This window comes from Oncorhynchus mykiss, chromosome 11, assembly GCF_013265735.2.
Source record: "Oncorhynchus mykiss isolate Arlee chromosome 11, USDA_OmykA_1.1, whole genome shotgun sequence".
Taxonomy (NCBI): domain Eukaryota; kingdom Metazoa; phylum Chordata; class Actinopteri; order Salmoniformes; family Salmonidae; genus Oncorhynchus; species Oncorhynchus mykiss.
The window spans coordinates 20747933-20771607 of NC_048575.1; the positions used below are offsets into that span (position 1 = coordinate 20747933).

General features: G+C 41.8%; 1 protein-coding gene across 2 annotated transcripts in view; it reads left to right on the forward strand.

Annotated features, from left to right (window-relative positions):
• Window positions 1-12638: 12638 nt before the first annotated feature.
• The window catches only part of rttn (rotatin), a 59979-nt gene continuing 48942 nt past the window's right edge, over window positions 12639-23675 (forward strand). Inside the window, exons 1-7 of one of the 2 annotated variants that reach the window (XM_036935152.1) lie at window positions 12639-13146; window positions 13473-13660; window positions 13924-14119; window positions 14740-14826; window positions 17177-17267; window positions 17405-17519; window positions 23419-23569. In XM_036935152.1, the coding sequence (XP_036791047.1) occupies window positions 13116-13146; window positions 13473-13660; window positions 13924-14119; window positions 14740-14826; window positions 17177-17267; window positions 17405-17519; window positions 23419-23569 (859 nt within the window). In that variant the 5' untranslated portion in view covers window positions 12639-13115. The remainder of the gene's footprint in view (window positions 13147-13472; window positions 13661-13923; window positions 14120-14739; window positions 14827-17176; window positions 17268-17404; window positions 17520-23418; window positions 23570-23675) is intronic. The other variant, XM_036935151.1, reaches the window with a different exon arrangement.

Sequence of the window (23675 nt, forward strand, 5' to 3'; positions counted from 1 at the left end):
TGTTAAAGCTATTGGTTGCATCTCTCTCAAGTATCAAGTTCTGTATCTTCTGCATACTTTATTATCTGCCTGGTGGTAGTTTGATTAATTCTGTATTTTAATTGATAACTGCTGCAGAATTTAGAAGCACTCATAACATGACCCCATATTTGTCCGGGGGGCACATTTTGAAAAACAGACACTCATGAAGAAGAACTTGGGCGAGAAACCCAATATTGCAAATGCAGTTACCGCCTCTTTTACAGAGAAATCAGAACCTCAGACAATGTGCAACCAGCCACCTTTAGCAAGTATCTCATCAATATTCAGAGCAGGCTTAGAAATGGAAATTGAGAGAATGTGAATAAACTATTTATGCTCTTTCGGACAGAAAGGAGGGAAGAAAATGATGTTTTGAGACCAGTGTTATTTTTGTACAGCATGAAATCAAACACTAAACTTTAGAAATGCACAGTCGTTTTAGGCACATAGTTGCCCCTTTCACACACACACAATGACAGCACTGTCTTCTGAGGGGAGCAGAGGCTCAACGCTCAGCTTGGCGCACCATATGAACTCAGCAGTCAAGCGTTCACTGAATTCAGTTTGTGTTTGTACACAGGGGTTGAACATTATTTTTCTGGAGATGTTATCCGATATTTAAACTGAAAAGCATCATCCAAGTTCGGTGGACTTTTCCAAAGTAGTGTAGTGCATTAACGTGAGCTCTCTCTTACACGCACACCCACACATTATTGTTTTACTATCCTTGTGGGGACCCTAAACAATTGATTCCCAATCAAAATCCTATTTTCCCTGAAGTTAACTCTTAACCTAATCCCAAAACCCCTAAATCCTAACCCTAAACCTAGCCCCTAACCCTCAAATCCAATCAAATTGTATTTATCACATGCGCCGAATACAACTAGTGTAGACTTTACAGTGAAATGCTTGCTTACGAACCTTTCCCAATGATGCAGGGTAAAAAAAGAAGATAATAATAAAGAGGAATAAAATAAAATACACAAGAATGGAGCTATATACAGTATGAGGTACACTATATATACAAAAGTATGTGGACACCCCTTCAAATTAGTGGATTCGGCTATTTCAGCCACACCCATTTCTGACAGGTGTATAAAATCAAGCATCACAGCTATGCAAACTCCATAGACAAACATTGGCAGTAGGATGGCCTTACTGAAGAGCTCAGTGACTTTCAACGTGGCACCATCATAGGATGCCACCTTTCCAACAAGTCAGTTCGTCAAATTTCTGCCCTGATAGAGCTGCCCCGGTAAACTGTAAGTGCTGTTATTGTGATGTGTAAACGTCTAGGAGCAGCTACGGCTCAGCTGCGAAGTGGTAGGCCACACAAGCTCAGAACAGGACCGCAGAGTGCTGAATCGCATAGTGCGTAAAAAACATCTGTCCTTGGTTGTAACACTCACTATCGAGTTCCAAACTGCTTCTGGAAGCCACACCAGCACAATAAATATTTGTCGGAGCTTCATGGCAGAGCAGCCGCACACAAGCCTAAGATCACCATGCGCAATGTCAACTGTCGGCTGGAGTGGTGTAAAGCTCGCTGACATTGGACTCTGGAGCAGTGGAAACGTGTTCTCCGGAGTAATGAATCACACTTCCCCATCTGGCAGTCCGACGGACGAGTCTGGGTTTGGGGGATACCAGGAAAATACCTGCCTGAATGCATAGTGCCAACTGTACAGTTTGGTGGAGGAGGAATAATGGTCTGGGGCTGTTTTTCATGGTTCGGGCTAGGCCCTTAGTTTCAGTGAAGGAAAATCTTAACGCTACAGCATAAGGTGACATTCTACACGATTCTGTGCTTCCAACTTTGTGGGAAGTTTGGGAAAGGCCCTTTGGGATGATTTGGAACGCCGACTGAGATCCAGGCCTAATCACCCAACATCAGTGCCCGACCTCACTAATGCTCTTGTGGCTGAAACGAAGCAGCAATGTTCCAATATCTAGTGGAAAGCCTTCCCAGAAGAGTGGAGGCTGTTATAGCAGCAAAGTGGGGAATGCCCATGATTTTGGAGTGAGACGTTCTACGAGTGGGTGTCCACATACTTTTGTTAATGTATGTATGTACGTATGTACATGAAGGCAGGGTAAAGTGACTAGGCATAAGGTTAGATAGGGATGGCAGGTAGCCTAGCGGTAAAGAGCATTGGGCCAGTAACTGAAAGGTTCTGGTTTGAATCCCCAAGCTGACTAGGTGAAAAATCTGTCGATGTGCTCTTGAGCACGGCACTTAACCCTAATTGATCCTGTAAGTCACTCTGGATAAGAGTGTTGATTTAAAAATGTAATAAGAGTAAAATTTAGAACAGTGTTTGAATGTGTGGGGGATTTGTGTGTGTAGGGTCAGTGCAGATAGTTTGGGTACCATTCATTGGTTGTCTAGCTATTTACAGGTATGGCCCTAATGGTAACCATAAACCTAAGCTTAAAAGGGTCCCCACAAGGATTGTAAAACCAAAATCACACACACACGAGAAAAGAAAGCTTTGAAAATGTCATATAATATATTTTTTTGTTAGGGTTGACTGTTTGGTTCTATTGCCTGTTGTGTTCACCTCTACCATTCAGTTTTTTTTTTCAGGCTCTCAAAAGGCACATCATAAGCCCATTCAAATGCCAAGCCCTAAAGGATGTTACAACCTGTCATAATAATTTCCATGCCAATATTATGATTCCATTTTCTGTTACCCGCCAAACTGACTCTATTGATTTTCCTTAAAGCAGTGTTACTTGGCAAATTATTCTAGTAAGAGCATCCTAACTTGTATTCTGAAAAAAACATATAATATTGGGCTGTCTAAATCTTTCCAAACTGTGTTCTGAGTTACTTTGTATCAGAGCTACCAGCTAAAACTTGAACTCTGAAATGATTCATTGGTTGCCTAATTAGTGTCAGCATTGTTTTAAAGTGGCTCTAATTGTGTTTACTGCTGCTGGCCTAATTTGGACCATACACTGTGTGCTATATTTTGTTTTTTTCAGCACTGTTAAACTGTCAAGCTCATAGAAGGTATGCCATGGCAGACTTGCTTAGGGGACTGCTGTGTGCAGACAGGCCCTATGCAAACACACTAATTACTGAACCCTATTAGGGCTGATCAAGCTGCCTAAGCTTTATATGGGCAGAGAGGGAGGTGGTGTGTGTGTGTGTGTGTGTGTGTGTGTGTGTGTGTGTGTGTGTGTGTGTGTGTGTGTGTGTGTGTGTGTGTGTGTGGTAGGAAGGGGAGAGTGTGTGCGGTTTCGTAGAGAGCAAAAGCCAAGGACACTGGCAGTAGCAAACGAGAGTGCAATGTTTTTACAAGCCAAATTAGACCTGACAAACAAAGTTTTTCTCTAGTGATGGGCTATTTACTTCATGGCAGAATGAGTAAACATGTTGCTATGAGCCAAAAAGTAGAGTGTTACATTTATTCCAGAGAAATCAATCCGTTTTTAAAAATGATTTATGTTATAACTGGGTCAAAGGGTAGTCTTTTGTATCAAATTAATTCTGAAGATATCAATAAATAATGTTACCACTATCATAATTTGATGAGAAATTAAAAATCGACAGGATTATTGGCTGAATAGCACTGCAGGGTACCAGGTAAAGGGGCGTAGGGGGAATTTTCATGTCTACTACAAGCGATGCAAGATCAATATTTCTGCAGGATTTGAATTTATGTATAGGCACAAGTGGTGAAAAAGAAAATGTCAAGTCGAAACATTCGACAACCAGGGAAACCTGTCTTTTAATGAGATACCTCTACACAGGGGGCAGGTTCTTGTTCCTTTTCTCCTCTTAATTCCAAATGAAAGCTGTATCAGCCATAAATTATTTGCTCAATATGTCTGCGGCATCCTTCAGCTTTACTCAGTCCTTCGACTTGACTGCTCCGCCGAGGGGGTTTGTTGGAGGTCCCAAGGTGCCCACCTTCATATCCTAGACACTTTGCAACAGAGCAGAAGACGGGTACAGCAGGCATGTCAAGCAGTGACAGAGCCGATGGGACCACTTGGGTTTTTGTTTCAGAAATTACTGAAGAATAACACAGGGGTTCGATTGTGCACAATGCCGGTGCCTGCCCCCACCCCCTCTCTTCTCTTCTCTGATGGATCCTGCAAAGGTCACACCATAATCGTCCCTTACAGAAACAAATTGAATTAATGAAAGCTCTCTCTCTCTCTCTCTCTCCTCTCTCTCAGCAGCTAGGGACATTTATGGAATGGTTAATGTTTACCTTTTTAGGCTTACTTCTTGGTCTATAGAACCATTTATGTTTTTCCAGCCGACGAGAGCAGTTTTGCTGGTTGTTTAGGATTCAAAGGGTGATCCTGGGCTAAATCAGTCCTTCAAGTTGCCCCAGCTCTCCTCTGGGATAAGTTGTAAGAGGTCTTGGAGGTTTGTGCATTAATTACACTTTCAACAGCTGTATCCACACTGCATGTAATGAGTCAGCTATAGTAAGATAGGAGCTGAATGTAAATATGGCCAATGAAGAAAAAGGGGATGAAAAAATCATCCCATGTTTCCTTACAAGCTTGTAACATACACCAGTCAGAGTGAGATATCTCTTGAAGCATGACTGTCACAACATATTATTAATTGTAGACCTAACACTTGGTTTCCTATTGCCATGTGTTTAATTACAATTCTGATATTCAGATTAATGTGCCAAATTAATACAGGCATTACACAATTTGCCCTCATACTCAAAACACCCAAAACAGAATATTTCCCCAACATTATATTGTATTGGCTTTAGGATGTGTACAGTATGTGTAGGGCTACGTATTACTGTATGTGTTTATTCTATTTGAATATCCCCAAGAGTTTGTGTACATAGCTCTATCAGCAAGACAATATTGTAACCACCAAGTCAACATGAGTTGACAACAGCTGGAGGCTATAACTTGTGCAAAGCAACACATCGCAGCGTTTGGTTTCTGATCGGTTCTTGGAACGAAGCCATAAGTTTCCTGACGGGTAAAACTGAACGTTTTTTTAAACGTTCGGATGAACAAACATTTTTAGGTTGAAGGGAGGTTATAAGAATGTTTTACTATAGTTCCCAGAATGTTTTCCTTGAAGGTAATTAAATAATATTCTGAGAACATTCTCATGTACTCACTAAGTTAATGGGTTATATTTAGGGTAATGTTTAACAACTTTGTCATTCTATTTTGTACATTAAAATCATCATATTTTATAGTTTTATATATTTGACATGTTCTGAAAATTCCATGAAATCCTTGAATATTTCCCAAATTCCAGTAGTTTACTGGTAAAACTTCTGAAAGTTACCTGTACATACCCTTCCTTTGCAACCCTATACACTGCACTTTGATGAGCCGACACATCAAAAGCATGTCCGCTCAGTGCTCCATGTGAACACAAAACAAACATGTCCACCTTTTCATCACATAGACTTCACGCCTGTCATGTTTATGGTTAGGGCTTAACCTGATGCCTACACCAGATGGGAACGGGAGTCTACCATCAAAGGGTTTACCCACCTGTCTTTGTAATTTGGCCTGTATCTATATAGTGTCACATATCCATAGCCTGAGGTTATTGAGCTTCAGTCAGTCAGGACCGATAACCAATCTCTGCAGTGGGCTACTTTGCCAACTGCTGGAGGGGGATCTAGAGCTGCTGCAGTATCTCTTGTTGTTGGAATCTGAAGAGTCTGATAATAGATAAACGTATGTAGCCTATACATTAGAGGCAACCATATGGTCATGGTTTCTTAGAGCTTAGTGAGATTGTGGTTGTCCTTCCAACAACATTCTGGGACTCGTGCAGGGGGACTCGTGCAGGACAGTTGCTTGGCTTTGAAACATTCTCAGCACATTTAAGGAACTTGTAAAAAAACATTTATTTTCTTGGTATTTCATTACTTTAACTGAATTCTTCCTAAAAGTTCAAACATGGTTACATTTAATTACTTTGGTACAGTTCTAGGAAGGTTCTCCAAGTGGTTTGTCATTGGGAATGTTCTCAAATAGTTCAGAAAACATTAAGAAAACTTTCCATAAAAAAAAAAAACAAACCTTTAGTAACGTTCAGAGAACGTTCTAAGGATGTTATTTAGAAAAATATACATTCCATTCTCAGCATCAACAAAACACTATCTTCTGTCTTGTTAAGTGTGTTCTGGGGTGTTGGCAGTGCCCACTAATTGGCCACACCTGATCTTAATGAGTTCTTGTTACTTTTGAAATGGGCTCTATTTGAAAAGACTAAAATGAACAGCTTTGTATGAGTTTTAAAAAAAACATGGCATGCTAGCTTCATCCTGGATGGCGCAGTGGACTAATTCCATGGATAAAGAACAGAAGATCATAGGTTTGAATGTCACTGACGCCTTGTCACAATAAAAAATACACGTGTTTTCCTGATTAATGCCTAAGCAAATTAATGTGTCTTTTCTGTGCTTGGAATTCAAAACAGTTAACCCAAACTAAGCTAGCAGTGTTATTAAAAGTCTTATTGAAACATGTTCTTAGAACATTATTTAATTACCTTCAAATAACCTATAATTTTCATTCTCAGAATGATAATAAAACCTCTCAGAAAAACTTTTAGGTTCTCAGAACCTCCCTGTAACCTAATGTTGAAAAACCTTTCCATTTTACCGGCCAGGAACGTATGGCTTTGTTACCAGAACCAATGGGAAACCAAAATTGTACGTTCCCACAACTTCCAAGAAACCAAATGTGCTAGCTGGGTTTGTTCCCATAACAAATGTGAAACCAAAAACATATGTTGCCGAAACTTCCAAGGAACCAAATGTGTTAGCTGGGCAGATTCAAATTACATATTTACTCTGAGGGATGCCCTGATATGGACCAATGCTGATACCAACCATGCCACAGTAATTGTACGGTAGCTTAAATGCGAAGGAAATCTACCTGCAATGGGTAATGTAAAAAGTAAAGTAAAAAGCCAGACCGACAACCATTGGAAAACTGAACACACAAATCACTGCACATGTCTCAATCTGTTAAGAGCCAAATGCGACTGATTGTACATCAGGCTATGGGGGAATGAGTCAGCAGACTTTAACATTAAGGACCAAAAGGGGGGTGATCACAACCACGAGACACAGCGAGAGACAGGGCAGATGACTCACACAACGCCACTGTTCTCATTTATTTGAAGTGAAGTTTTGCTCCCTGCACTACTAATGTGAATGACTGATCTAAGAGACACAGACAGGCTGCAAAACAGGGGAAGGTGCGCAAGGTGAAACATCGAAACACCAGCCTCAGTCATCACAGACTACACACTGGCTATTTTACATCCAGATAAAGAGAACCCCCTCTCTTCTGGGTGAAGAAACCCCCTCAAAAAACTTTCAACATCATGTCCTTTGAAATATCTTAGAGCTGAGGTATTGAACATCAGTTAAGTGTAAACATAGTGTGTGTTTGAAGCTACTGCAGCATCTACTCTCAACTGTCTTTATGCTGATGGGTTGGATGTTTTCTTTCAACAGTTGGACTGACATGGACTGAAGAGACTGTTGAGACTGTTGAGTGTCTAGGTTTCAAGGATCCCCAGTAGAATGTGGATTGATAGAACGGGTTTTCACCCCAACAACAACCACTATAGAGAGAAGGCTTGGGAAACAAACTTGGAGACACTTCCGCCAAGTCAAAAAGAGAAAGTAGGACCTAGATCTTCTGTTCTGTGTAAGAAGATCACATAAAAATTCAAATGCACTTTGCAAAGCACTCAGAACCCTGTAGGTTTCTCAAGTACTGTGTGATTATATTATTATCACATCAAATTATCATTATGCTAAGTTTTTAATTATCACCCTCCTGATTGATCAAATATCCGCATCATCTCTCAAGTGTGAGATCTCGAGCAATTGGATTAATACAGACAGCACAGCTAAGAAATTAGGCCTACATTTGTTTGGAGAGGCTGCGCACATCTACTTTGATTCTCTGACAAACTGATGATGTTTGATATGAGATGAATTGAATGACAAGATAATTTTTTGGGGGGGTCTTAAAATTTTCCTCTTTGTGGCATAAATGAAAAATGGTTTCTCTGATTTTGAAATGCTTCTTTAAATATTGACCATCCTTGGTCAGAGGACTATCTTTACATTTCAAGACTGTGTTGACATTTCTAATGCCCATGAGAGTAAAAGTATGATCCTCATTTTTTTTTACATGTATTTATTTAACCTTTTAACCCTCATTAAGATGTCAAAGGAGTATTGATGGAATGGACATTGACATTTTAATCTGGCGAAAGACTAGTGTAGAAATACTGCTCATGAACCATTTCACCAGAAAGGACGAGATGCGGACAGATTACATTTTTTAAAGTTATGTAAGAATAACAATTCCTAACCCCAATGATGATAGGCTTACATGTATGATAGAACTACACCGCCATATGAAGACTAGGACCTAGGCTATAGGTCTACAATTGAACAGACCTGCAATGCCAGCATTAAATTGACGTGTGAATACATAACCTAGAATGACAGTTTTGTTATTTGAATTAAATCAATAAACCATTTCCTTTGGGATTCCCAAAATATCAGATTTTGCTGTGTATGCAAACACATCAGCTTGGTCATGGAAAATGTTCACAGAAATACACACTGACAAGCTATAAGAACCCCTCAATCATTCCAGACTGGAGATGTATAATTGACCCAGGGGTGGACTTAATGATTTGGAGGCCCCAGGCAGAGGCCAGCATGAGCCCCCCCCCCCCCCCCTCCAATTTAAAAAAAATGGGATTTATAGGAAAGACATGCAATTTAACAGTACAAATGTATTACCTTTTAATGTGCCATTAATGTGCCATGAACACAACCATTCATGATGTTTATCTGATTGTCAAGCACGTTAATCCAAAAATAATTAAAAATAATCCTTCAATTCGCAAGCCCCTCCAGAGGTTGAAAAGGTTAGGCATTGGCCCTCAAATCCTCAAAAAGTTATAGAGCTGCACCACTGAGAGCATCTTGACTGGCTGCATCACTGCTTGGTATGGCAACAGCACCGCCCTCGACCGCATGGCGCTACAGAGGGTGGTGCGGACAGCCCAGTACATCCCTGGGGTCGAGCTCCCTGCCATCCAGGACCTCTATATCAGGCGGTGTGAAAGGAAGGACTGGAAAATATTTAAAGACTCCAGCCACCCAAGCCATACACTGTTCTCTCTGCTTCAACACGGCAGGCGGTACCAGTGCATCAAGTCTGACACCAACAGGCTCCTGAACACCTTCTATCCCCAAGCCATATCACTGCTAAATATACTGAACAAAAATATAAACGTAACATGGAACAATTTCAAAGATGTTACTGAGTCACAGCTCATATAAGGAAATCAGTCAATTGAAATAAATTCATTAGGCCCTAATATATGTATTTCACATGGCTGGGAATACAGATATGAATCTGTTGGTCACAGATACTTAAAAAAAAGGTGACCACCAAATACTGTGCGCAACACATCTCCGTCGCATCTTGTTGATCAGGATGTTGATTGTGGCCTGTCTTACTCCTCTTCAATGGCTGAGCGAAGTTGCTGGATATTGGCGGGAACTGGAACATGCTGTCGTACAGGTGTATCCAGAGCATCCCAAACGTGCTCAATGGGTGACAGTTCTGATGAGTATGCAGGCCATGGAAGAACTGGGACATTTCCAGCTTTCAGGAATTGTGTACAGGGGGCTGTGCATTATCATGCTAAAACATGAGGTGACGGGCCTCCCGGGTACTGCAGCGCCAGCTGTGCCATCAGAGTCCCTGGGTTCGCGCCCAGGCTCTGTCGTAACTGGCCGTGACCGGGAGGTCCGTGGGGCGACGCACAATTGGCCTAGCGTCGTCCGGGTTAGGGAGGGCTTGGTCGGTAGGGGTGTCCTTGTCTCATCGTGCACCAGCGACTCCTGTGGCGGGCCGGGCGCAGTGCGCGCTAACCAAGGTGGCCAGGTACACGGTATTTCCTCCGACACATTGGTGCGGCTGGCTTCCAGGTTGGATGCACGCTGTGTTAAGAAGCAGTGCGGCTTGGTTGGGTTGTGTATCGGAGGACGCATGACTTTCAACCTTCGTCTCTCCCGAGCCCGTACGGGAGTTGTAGCGATGAGACAAGATAGTAGCTACTACAACAATTGGATACCACGAAATTGGGGAGAAAAAGGGGTAAAATAAAAATGAAAAAAATTTAAAAAACCATGAGGTGACGGCGGTGGATGAATGGCACGACAATGGGCAAAGGATCTCGTTTTGGTATATTTGTGCATTCCAATTGCCATCGATAAAATGCAATTATGTTTGTTGTCCGTAGCTTATGCCTGCCCATACCCTAACCCCACCCCTACCAACGCTGATAAGGAAATCGCTCGCCCACATACATGTGGTCTGCTTTGTGAGGCTGGTTGGACTTACTGCCAAATTCTCAAAAACTACGTTGGAGGCGATTTATGGTTGAGAAATTAACATTAAATTCTCTGTAAACAGCTCTGGCAGACATTCTGGCAGTCATCATACCAATTGCACGCACTCTCAAAACTTGTGGCATTGTGTTGTGTGACAAAACAGCACATTTTAATGGCCTTTTATTGTCTCCAGCATATGTGTAATGAACATGATGTTAAATCAGTTTCTTTAAATGCCACACCTGTGAGGTGGATGGATTATCTTGGCAAAGGAGAAATGCTCCCTAACAGGGATGTAAACACATTTTGAGAGAAATAAGGTTTTTGCGCACAAGGAGAATTTCTGGGAACTTTTATTTCAGCTAATGAAACATGGGACCAACACTTTACATGCCACGCTTATATTTTTGTTCAGTGTAGTTAACAGAATGGCTATACAGACAGTCTCTATGCACACTCACACACAATGACACTCCAACAGACATTTATACTGACTCTACACACACTGACAATCATCATTACCCTGCTGCTACTCTATTTTCATATATCCTGATGACTAGTCCCCTTACCCACATACACAGCTACCTCTATCACTTCAGTATCCCTGCACATTTTAAATATGGTATTGGAACTGACCCTGTAGCTTCTTATTTTCTTGTGTTCTTATTTCTTGTTTTTATTTACTGTGCTTTTGTTCTACCTTATGTTTTTTTGTGCTACATTGATATTGATCACTTCATTGTTGGGTTTGGAGCTTGCAAGAAAGGCATTTCACTGTACTTGTGCACGTGACATTAAAACTTTAAACTTGAAGGGGCTGAAACTATCTCACCGGAGAAAGCATCCAAGCGAGCAAAACAGTGACTATATGTAGCCCATGTTTCTGATGCTGTCTGGCCAAAAACAGTACGACATGTTATCATCTTTTTGGCCAGACAGCATCTGATACATGGGCTACACGTACATGTAATTTGCCTATTATCAGCAGCACCTGTCTTTTTACTAAAGACATGCGTATTGTATCCCCCTAGAGTGTAAGGGCCTGGGGCTGGGTTTGCACTAAGCTAACATCTGGAATTGTTTTCAGATCCTTTAGCCATTTTATTTAGGACCCCTGTAGGTATAACAATTATTGGATGAAACAATGAATTTACTGCTTTTAGCCCATTGAAACACAGTGAATAACAGATTCATAAATGGAAAAACAATTTTTTCTCTCTAAAATAAGTATGTTTTGAAGTGTCTGTCGTATATCTGAGGGATATAAGAAAGCTCTGGAAAATGTATATATATTTTTACCGTGGAATATACCTTTTACATCCATTCATTTTTCTGCCCGGTACCAGGTTACCTTCAGACGAGTCCCGTGACACTTGTGTTCGTGAGAGTCTCATCTTTCTATAGAGGAGTCATATTAGCGTGGTAGCCCAAACTACTCGGACGTTACAGACTTTTTGTAAAACACACATTTTTAGGAATTCTCCTGGTCTAACAAACATAGCTGTAGTTCGGCCACCCGTGGTAGGCCGACATTGCCGGATGCGATGGATTTAAATGGAGCCAATACAACAACAAAAAAAGATATCTCAAGCTTAAACAGACAGATTTTGATGTTTTTTTAATTTTTTTATTATGTATTTATTATGCCTCGAGCGGAGCATGGGGGGGGCCTCAAGCAGAGATATTATTATTATTATTTTTGTATAATTATGCCCAGCTCACGAGGCCCCTTGATGATGTGAGGCCAGAGGCAATTGCCTCTTCTGCCTAATGGTAAAGCCACCATTGAATTGACCTTGACTTGAGAAGCACAGGAGAGCTGTTCAAACTTACCTTTCTTGATAGCTGGTTGGATTTCAAAGATGTGAAGAAGGCATTCAGCAGGTTTGCCACCTAGGGCCACCTTAAGCAACTTGGATGACAGTGGAAGTTAACTTGATAAAACTGCTTCTTTATTGTTAAAAGTAAAAACAACGCGTTTCGGTCCTTGGCCTTCATCAGATTTAAAATTATAGATGGAAAAATGTTAGAGGTTTATTATACATTTCAGATTGGCCCTCTATAAACTCAGCAGGGACCAGTCACGGGAATACAAAACAGCATGATGTGATTGGTTAAATAAGTAGCAGATTATGAGAAAGGGCAGAAACATGTTGGTTACACTATCCTCCAAGAGTTGCTGAATGACATTCACCTTTACTTCGGTTTGCTCCCCAATTCTTGCACCTGTCCTTGGTTAGAGAGCTAAGTAGCAGCATCAGTTCTCTTCTTTTTGCATGGATTTTAATTTTAAGTGAAGTTGAAAACGAAAAAGAGCACATGGTTATCAGATATGTTCAAGTCATAGTTAGAGTCATTGTATTAACATTTTTCAAAACGTCTAAATTAATACTCAAAATGCAAATAACGTGATTGAACTATATATAAACGCTCGGTCGATGTAGGAAGAACAAAAAAAACGTATGTTGCTAAACACAAATTTCATACAAGTTGGTTCATTGAATGCACCCCATGTTTCCATACCAGGAAGTGTGTGACGTTGGCGCGCTCGTTGAAAGCAAACCCCGGGCAGACGTACAACGATGTTAACGTTAGTAGACAGACATTTAACGATTTAAAATAAATATATAGCTACCCTTTGTTGTCACGTTTGATTTTTGTTGCAAAACACACGGGTTGCAGCCATCGGTCATGGAGTTATCACCGCTTATAAAGAAGATTGGTAAGCCAAATAACGTTACTGTACCCAACTAGCTACAAAAGTTGCTCCGTGGTGTCGCTGTGATTTTTGTTTTTAGCTAACGTTAGCTAATATGCCTTGATGTCATTCTTCTTGATAGTGCTGGATAGTGCTAACAACTCTTACAACAGTCAGTAGTTGTTGCTACTAATGCACATTCATCCAATATCTAGCTAACTACATTTTGTTTTATATTTAGGGGAAATACCTAGCTAGATAAGGTTAGCTAACCACTAGTTAGCTTAGCTGACTAACGGTAAACTCAACTCCACGATTTAACTACTTCACCGTGGTCTTGTTTTGTACAGGTCACTCCTTGGCAGAGATCAGAGTCCGAGCATTGAAGAGCATCATCTGTAAGCTAGACCACTCGCTCCTCTCTGTCTCTGACCTGGTCCAGGAGAAGATGCTGTTTGTTTACCTGCTGGAGTGGTTTAACTTCCCCGAGGTGCCAATGCAAGAGGAGGTCCTGCAGCTGATCAGTACTCTGTCCAAGGTACCAAAACTGGTCCTCATGACCACAACATAGTCTGACAACTAGCTAAACTAGGGTACATACTGATGCTATTATGATTGATTAGCCTTTGACAAGCAACCTGTAGCATTCTTGCATCTTACAAAAATGATTAGAACATATATAGGGAGAGTAATGTCATGTTGAATCAATTTAACATGTTTTTAAAGTATACCTGTGGACTGCATGTCTGTATAAACTGTGCTCTTTAGGAACACATGTATTATGTATTTTTGTCTTCATAGCACCCTACTGCAGCCCAGATGCTGAGAGATGTTGGGGCAGTGGAGTTCCTCACCCAACTCTCCCCCAACGTAGAGCCACCGTTACGGGCCATCATCGACGGCATCTTCGACCTGCTGTTTCAGCTTCCGGAGCTGCTTCCTGCTTGTCCAACCATTTATTCTAATATACACCAGCTACAGAACACCACTACTGCAGGTATGTATCAAGAGATGGAATTATAGAATTAGAATGAATAGAATGGGTGTCCCCATTCAAGTCAATGATTGCATAATGGGTGGACTGGCAGCCATTATGAGTGTACAACGCGATTCTAATATCTCATAACTTTGCAAATATAGGACCAGCGTTGCTAGTTAGCAACAGCGCTAGTGGTTATCAATGCCACTGGTCCCATGCATTTGTTTAGTTTCTAAATGAGCCACGTGGAATCATTACATTGTCTTAACCTGTATTTTTTTTGCCCTAGACCCATGCCTGGAAGTAACAGCAGGAAGAGTACCGTTTAATCTGTGCTGTGATTTGTTAGAGTCAACTCAACTGACATCCCAAAAAATACATTCCATTGCATGAGGCACATCAGTTAGCATAATTTGAATGAACATTCTACATTACCATGGCAATCCCACATCAGTTAATAGAACATTCCAAATTACCATGGAAATTATCGAATTGCGAGTGCACACTTGAGTTTACCAGTCAAATTGCTAGGGTTAGAGTTTCCAAGCCCGTTCTATTTATTCTATTTCTATGGATAGAATATTATATACATTGTTTTTAAATTATGGTTTTATGCTGATATTATGCTGCTGTTGTAGTTCCCCTAGAAGAGGACTCTCCAGCGGTGGGCTATTTCCAGACAAAGAGGCCGAGTCACATTGATGTTCCACCACAGAGGATAGCAGGTATTTTACCTCTTCCATATACAGTTATGCAAACTCGTCGCTTTTCGGAGATATTCGCCATTTTAATCTCAAAATAGGCCATCCATGTGAATCGTGTAGATCTGAATAAAAACATTTTTTGTTGTTGGTGGGTCTGATTCTCATATGGAAATCATTGACTGTGCACAGAATGCACAAGTACGGGTCCTACAAAAATAATATCAAACAAAGAGTTTTGAGCGTGATGTCAGATAGGTCATATCAGAGTAAGTGTTTCGTAGGCAGGCTCTGTCATCTCTCTACGCCACAAGCTAGGGGGCTGTGTACACTGTGATACGTTTTTAACAAGCGCACAGGCATATAAGTTGGTCTGATTTACCAGAACGTCTACTAAAGTTTGACTTTGCCCTCATGTTTCTTAGCGATTTACATCGTTTTGTTCACACGCTAGGTTTTTTTTCAATGTTAATTTGGCTTTGATGCAACTGCTGTCCATGAGACATCTGAGATTCTCCACCGTTACCATGGCAACCTCACGCCCTTAAAGGGGCAGCTGATAATTTGTCTCGCCTGACTCATATTTCAGGGTACATTGTGCCTGATTGCACTCCAAAAATAATTTATTCATGAACTCCTTGCAAAAAAATGTCAGCGTAAAGCCCTGTATAGCTACTCACTGGACCCTATGATCACTCGGCTACACATGCCTCTCCCTAATGTCAATATGCCTGGTCTATTGCTGTTTTGAGCCTCCAGCCCTGCCTTAGCTAGCCCTTTTGTTCCACCCCCCCACACATGCAGTGACCTCACCTGGCTTAAATGGTGCCTCTAGAGACAAAACCTTTCTCATCGTCACTCAGTGCCTAGGTTTACCTCCACTGTACTCACATCCTACCATACCCTTGTATGTACATTATACCTTGAATCTATTCTTCCGCGCCCAGAAACCTGCTCCTTTTACTCTGTTCCAAACGCACTAGACGACCAGTTCTTATAGCCTTTAGCCGTACCCTTATCCTACTCCTCCTCTGTTCTTCTGGTGATGTAGAGGTTGCTCCACTCCCATTCCCCAGGCGCTCTCATTTGTTGACTTCTGTAACTGTAAAAGCCTTGGGTTTTATGCATGTTAACATTAGAAGCCTCCCTAAGTTTGTTTTATTCACTGCTTTAGCACACTCTGCCAACCCGGATGTCCTAGTCTTGTCTGAATCCTGGCTTAGGAAGGCCACCAAAAGTCCTGACATTTCCATCCCAAACTATAACATTTTCCGACAAGATAGAACTGCCAAAGGGGGCGGAGTTGCAATCTACTGCAGAGATAGCCTGCAGAGTTCTGTCATACTATCCAGGTCTGTGCCAAACAACTCGAGCTTCTACTTTTAAAAATCCACCTTTCCAGAAACAAGTCTCTCACCGATGATTTCAACAAGTATTTTTCTACAGCTGGCCATGTTTTTCACCTGGCTACCCCTACCCTGGCCAACAGCTCAGCTCAACAAAGCCTCATTCACTTATGCTGCCAAACATATCCTCGAAAAACGGACTATCCTATCGATCCTTGACTTTAGCGATGTCATTTACAAAATAGCCCCCAACACTCTACTCAGCAAACTAGATGTAGTCTATCACAGTGCCATCCGTTTTGTCACCAAAGCCCCATATACTACCCACCACTGCGACCTGTATGCTCTCGTTGGCTGGCTCCAGGTCATCTATAAGTCTTTGCTAGGTAAAGCCCCGCCTTATCTCAGCTCACTGGTCACCATAGCAACACCCACCCGTAGCACGCACTCCAGCAGGTATATTTCACTGGTCCTCCCCAAAGCCAACACTTCCCTTGGCCGCCTTCCCTTCCAGTTCTCTGCTGCCAAAGACTGGAACGAATTGCAAAAATCACTGAAGCTGGAGTCTTATACCTCTCCCTCTAACTTTAAGCATCAGTTGTCAGAGCAGCTTACTGATCGCTGTACCTGTACACAACCAATCTGTAAATAGCACACCCAACTACCTCATCCCCATATTGTTACTTATCCTCTTGTTCTTTTGCACCCCAGTATCTCTACTTGCACATCATCATCTACACATCTATCACTTCAGTGTTGGAAATTGTAATTATTTCGCCTTTATGGCCTGTTTATTGCCTTACCTCCCTACTCTTCTACATTTGCACACACTGTACATAGATTTTTCTATTGTATTATTAGCTGTACATTTGCTTACGTGGAATTCTGTGCTATTGTTTTTGTCGCAGTCCTTTGCTTTGTCTTGGCCGGTTTGCAGTTGTAAATTAGAACATGTTCTCAACTGGCCTACCTGGTTAAATAAAGGTGAAATAAAATAAAATTTGCCAATTTCTGATGTCTATTTGCAGTGAATAACTCAGTTGGATGTCTGAAGTTTTCTACATTTCCCTGGTTGGCTTTGACCACAACAGACCAACACATATTGTCATCCAATGAGAGGTTGGTCTCATCAGAACTTTGTTGAGCAGAGATTTCGCTCTCTTCAGAGTGTTAATGTGATTTTTAAATATAGTTGTTTAACTATGTTTATGTCATTGGAATGAGCTACATTATCTATTTTTGTTTTGTTTTACCAGTTCTCTAAGGAGTAACAACCACAACTTGGTGAGGACCACGTGTGAGCTCCTACGTGATGTCATCATGCAGGACTTCCCGGCTGAGATATTTCTCCAGCGTCCCAGTATCGTGCAGGCAAGATACTTTATACGTTTTCATTTGTGGTAAGAAAGAACACTCAGTTATCCGGTTCTTTTCCAGTATGGCCAAATAGTGCCAACCAGATGACCAGCCACCACTCGTGGCCTGGGCCTCCACAGGGTCGATAGGAGCTACTAGATGGAATGAATCAGTGGTATTTAGAGCCATGACATCATTAGCTAACAACAGAAGGCAGTGAATCTGAACAGGAGACATATGCCAACTCCAATAACTGAATTCTAGGTTGTCTTTTATTTAGTGTTGTGTTATTTACAGCTCCTACTGTATATCAGCCTATTGTTTCTGGGCCTTTCTGAGCTGGCCTTTCTGAGCTGGAAGTGTTCAATCGGTACAATCACTCTTTCATGAATGGTTATAAACTGGACTGTTTGTCATTGCTGTTCTGTCGTATATTGTCATTGACGGAGAGCATCTGAACGCATCCTAACCCTAACTTACATGCCTTAAACCTGACTTAAAGCTGAAATCTGCATAAGGGGACACAGCGCCACTGTTTTCTCCAGCACATTTGTTATTATTTTTAGTTTTAGAGCTGCCAGAATTGAAAAAATAAAAATATTTTCCTGGCACCACACTCCCAGAGCCCTCACCTCCTCCTTGTAGGCAGTCTCGTCATTGTTGGTAATCAATTCTACTACTGTTGTGTCGTCTGCAAACTTGATGATTTGAGTTGGAGGCGTGCGTGGCCACGCAGTCGTGGATGAACAGGGAGTACAGGAGGTGACTGAGCATGCACCCTTGTGGGGCCCCAGTGTTGAGGATCAGCGAAGTGTAGGTGTTGTTTCCTACCTTCACCACCTAATTGCAGCCCAAATAAATGCTTCACAGAGTTCAAGTAACAGACACATCGCAGCATCAACTGTTCAGAGGAGACTGTGTAAATTGATGCAAAGAAACCACTACCAAAGGACACCAATAATAATAAGAGACTTGCTTGGGCCAAGAAACACGAGCAATGGACATTAGACCGATGGAAATCTGTCCTTTGGTCTGATGAGTTCAAATTTGAGATTTTTGGTTCCAACCGTAGGGCGTTAGTGAGACAGAGAGTAGATGAACAAATTAACTCTGCATGTGTGGTTCCCACTGTGAAGCATGGAGGAGGAGGTGTGATGATGTGGGGGTGCTTGATTTTATTTATAAATCAAGGCACACTTAACCAGCATGGCTACCACAGCATTCTGCAGCGATACACCATCCCATCTGGTTTGCGCTTAGTGGAGCTATAATCAGTTTTTCTATAGGTCAATGACCCACCACACCTCCAGACTGTAAGGGCTATTTGACCAAGAAGGAGAGTAATGGAGTGCTGCATCAGATGAACTGGCCTCCACAATCATCTGACCTCAACCCATTTGAGATGGTTTGGGATGAGTTGGACCACAGAGTGAAGGAAAAGCAGCCAACAAGTGCTCAGCATATGTGGGAACTCCTTCAAGACTGTTGGAAAAGCATTCCAGGTGAAGCTGGTTGAGAGAATGTCAAGAGTGTGCAAAACTGTAATCAAGGCAAAGGGTGGCTACTTTGAAGAATCTAAAATATATTTTGATTTTACACTTTTTGGTTACTACATATGTGTTATTTCATAGTTTGGATGTCTTTACTGAGTAGGTGTGTCCACACTTTTGACTGGTGTGTGTGTGTGTGTGTGTGTGTGTGTGTGTGTGTGTGTGTGTGTGTGTGTGTGTGTGTGTGTGTGTGTGTGTGTGTGTGTGTGTGTGTGTGTGTGTGTGTGTGTGTGTGTGTGTGTGTGTGTGTGTGTGTGTGTATTCAGACCCCTTCCCTTTTTCAAACGTTTTGTTAGCCTTATTCTAAAACGGATTAAATTAAAAATATTCCTCATCAATTTATACACAATACCCCATAATGACATAGCAGAATCTGATTTTTAGACATTTTTGCACATTTATTAAAATTGAAAAGCAGATGCTTTATTTACATAAATATTCAGGTCCTTTGCTATGAGATGAGAAATTGGGCTCAGGTGCATCTTGTTTCCATTGATCATCCTTGAGATGTTTCTACAATTTGATTGGCGTCCACCTGTGGAAAATTACATTGATTAAACATGATTTATAAAGGCACACATCTGTCTATATAAGGGCCAACCGTTGACAGTGCGTTGTCCGAGCAAAAACCAAGCCATGAGGTCGAAGGAATTGTCTGTAGAGCTCTGAGACAGGGTTGTGTTACAGCACAGATCTGGGGAAGGGTGCAAAAAAATCTATTTTCAGCATTGAAGGTCCCCAAGAGCACAGTGGCCTCCTCATTCTTAAGGTTTGCTCAGTTTGGTGATCCAATCGGGGGACAAGGGCCTTGGTAAGGGAGGTGACTAAGAACCTAATGGTCACTCTGACAGAGCTCCAGAGGTCCTCTGGAGATGGGAGAACCTTCCAGAAGGACAACCTTCTCTGCAGCACTCCACCAATCAGGCCTTTATGGTAGAGTGGCCAGACGAAAGCCACCTAAAGACTCTCAGACCATGAGAAACAAGATTCTCTGGTCTGATGAAACCCAGATTGAACATTTTGGCCTGAATGCAAGTCCTTACGTCTGGAGTAACCCTGCCACCATCCCTACAGTAAAACATGGTTGAGGCAGCATCATGCTGTGGGGATCTTTTTCAGCGGCAGGGATTGGGAGACTAGTCAGGATCGAGGGAAAGATGAACAGAGCAAAGTACAGAGATCCTTAATGAAAACTTGCTTGAGTGCTCAGGACCCCAGACTGGGGAGAAGGTTCATCTTCTAACAGGACAACGACCCTAAGCACACAGCCAAGACAACGCAGGAGTGGCTTCAGGACAAGTCTCTGAATGTTATTGAGTGGCCCAACCGGAGCCCGGACTTAAACCCTATCGAACATAGAGAGAGACCTGAAAATAGCTGTGCAGTGTCGCTCCCCATCCAAACTGACAGTGCATGAGGGATCTGCAGAGAAGAATGGAAGAAACTCCCCAAGTATAGGTGTGGCAAGGTTGTAGCGTCATTTTTTAAATGTATTTTTATTTTACCTTTATTTAACCAGGTAGGCCAGTTGAGAACAAGTTCTCATTTACAACTGCGACCTGTCCAAGGTAGAGCAAAGCAGTGCAACACAAACAACACAGTTACACATGGGATAAACAAACAGAGTCAATAACACAATAGAAAAATCTATATACAGTGTGTGCAAATGTATTAAGATTAGGGAGGTAAGGCAATAAATAGGACATAGTGGTGAAATAATTACAATGTAGCAATTAAACACTGGATTGATAGATGTTCAGCTTTTGATTTTTGCAATTCGTTCCAGTCATTGGCAGCAGAGAACTTGAAGGAAAGGCGGCCAAACGAGGAGTTGGCTTTTGGGGTGACCAGTGAAATACCTGCTGGAGCGCATGCTACGGGTGGGTGCTGCTATGGTGACCAGTGAGCTGAGATAAGGCGGGGCTTTACCTAGCAAAGATTTATAGATGACCTGGAGCCAGTGAGTTTGGCGACGAATATGAAGCAAGGGCCAGACAAAGAGAGCATACAGGTCGCAGTGGTGGGTAGTATATGGGGCTTTGGTGACAAAACAGATGGCACTGTGATGGACTACATCCAATTTGCTGAGTAGAGTGTTGGAGGCTATTTTGTAAATGACATCGCCGATGTCAAGGATCAGTAGGATGGTCAGTTTTACGAGGGTATGTTTGGCAGCATGAGTGAAGGAGGCTTTGTTGCGGAATAGGAAGCCGATTCTAGATTTAATTTTGGATTGGAGATGCTTAATGAGAGTCTGGAAGGAGAGTTTACAGTCTATTTAGACACCTAGCTATTTGTAGTTGTCCACATATTCTAAGTCATACCCAAGAGGACTTGAGGCTGTAATTGCTGCCAAATGTGCAACAAAGTACTGAGTAAAGGGTCTGAATACTTACGTACAGTGCCTTGCGAAAGTATTCGGCCCCCTTGAACTTTGTGACCTTTTGCCACATTTCAGGCTTCAAACATCAAGATATAAAACTGTATTTTTTTGTGAAGAATCAACAACAAGTGGGACACAATCATGAAGTGGAACGACATTTATTGGACATTTCAAACTTTTTTAACAAATCAAAAACTGAAAAATTGGGCGTGCAAAATTATTCAGCCCCCTTAAGTTAATACTTTGTAGCGCCACCTTTTGCTGCGATTACAGCTGTAAGTCGCTTGGGGTATGTCTCTATCAGTTTTGCACATCGAGAGACTGAATTTTTTTCCCATTCCTCCTTGCAAAACAGCTCGAGCTCAGTGAGGTTGGATGGAGAGCATTTGTGAACAGCAGTTTTCAGTTCTTTCCACAGATTCTCGATTGGATTCAGGTCTGGACTTTGACTTGGCCATTCTAACACCTGGATATGTTTATTTTTGAACCATTCCATTGTAGATTTTGCTTTATGTTTTGGATCATTGTCTTGTTGGAAGACAAATCTCCGTCCCAGTCTCAGGTCTTTTGCAGACTCCATCAGGTTCTCTTCCAGAATGGTCCTGTATTTGGCTCCATCCATCTTCCCATCAATTTTAACCATCTTCCCTGTCCCTGCTGAAGAAAAGCAGGCCCAAACCATGATGCTGCCACCACCATGTTTGACAGTGGGGATGGTGTGTTCAGCTGTGTTGCTTTTACGCCAAACATAACGTTTTGCATTGTTGCCAAAAAGTTCAATTTTGGTTTCATCTGACCAGAGCACCTTCTTCCACATGTTTGGTGTGTCTCCCAGGTGGCTTGTGGCAAACTTTAAACAACACTTTTTATGGATATCTTTAAGAAATGGCTTTCTTCTTGCCACTCTTCCATAAAGGCCAGATTTGTGCAATATATGACTGATTGTTGTCCTATGGACAGAGTCTCCCACCTCAGCTGTAGATCTCTGCAGTTCATCCAGAGTGATCATGGGCCTCTTGGCTGCATCTCTGATCAGTCTTCTCCTTGTATGAGCTGAAAGTTTAGAGGGACGGCCAGGTCTTGGTAGATTTGCAGTGGTCTGATACTCCTTCCATTTCAATATTATCGCTTGCACAGTGCTCCTTGGGATGTTTAAAGCTTGGGAAATCTTTTTGTATCCAAATCCGGCTTTAAACTTCTTCACAACAGTATCTCGGACCTGCCTGGTGTGTTCCTTGTTCTTCATGATGCTCTCTGCGCTTTTAACGGACCTCTGAGACTATCACAGTGCAGGTGCATTTATACGGAGACTTGATTACACACAGGTGGATTGTATTTATCATCATTAGTCATTTAGGTCAACATTGGATCATTCAGAGATCCTCACTGAACTTCTGGAGAGAGTTTGCTGCACTGAAAGTAAAGGGGCTGAATAATTTTGCACGCCCAATTTTTCAGTTTTTGATTTGTTAAAAAAGTTTGAAATATCCAATAAATGTCGTTCCACTTCCTGATTGTGTCCCACTTGTTGTTGATTCTTCACAAAGAAATACAGTTTTATATCTTGATGTTTGAAGCCTGAAATGTGGCAAAAGGTCGCAAAGTTCAAGGGGGCCGAATACTTTCGCAAGGCACTGTAAATGTAATATTTAAAAATATATATTTAAAAAAGAAAATCTAAAAATTCTAAGAACCTGTTTTTGCTTTGTCATTATGAGATACTGTGTGTAGTTCGAGGAGGAGTAAACATATTTAATACATTTTAGAATAAGGCTGTAAAGCAAAACAATGTGGAGAAAGTCAAGGGGTCTGAATAATTTCCCGAATGCAATGTATATTTTTGCGGACCCCCTGCAATTACCTTTGCGGACTCCTAGTGGGTGAAATTTGTCCTACTCTGTCTTAGGTACTCTGTTTTAATGTAAGTTTGACCATATACCATGCATTTGATCCTTATTCTCTGATTTTTCCCGTGTTCCAGAACCTCCTGTCCATCCTGAGGCTGACTCCAGGTGAGAGTGAGGCAGGCTACCTGAGACTGCAGGCAGTGGCCTGTCTACAGCAGCTGTGTGTGGGGCTGAGGAGGAGACTTCGTTTCCACAGAGACCCCAGCTTCTACTCCGCAAAGGAAGGTTGGATTACATCTGGATTATTTAATTTTGATTTAATCAGGAAAAGAGTTAAGAATATAATTTTCAAGGCCGAGATGGCTTTATAGTTATTACGCCTATGCGGATT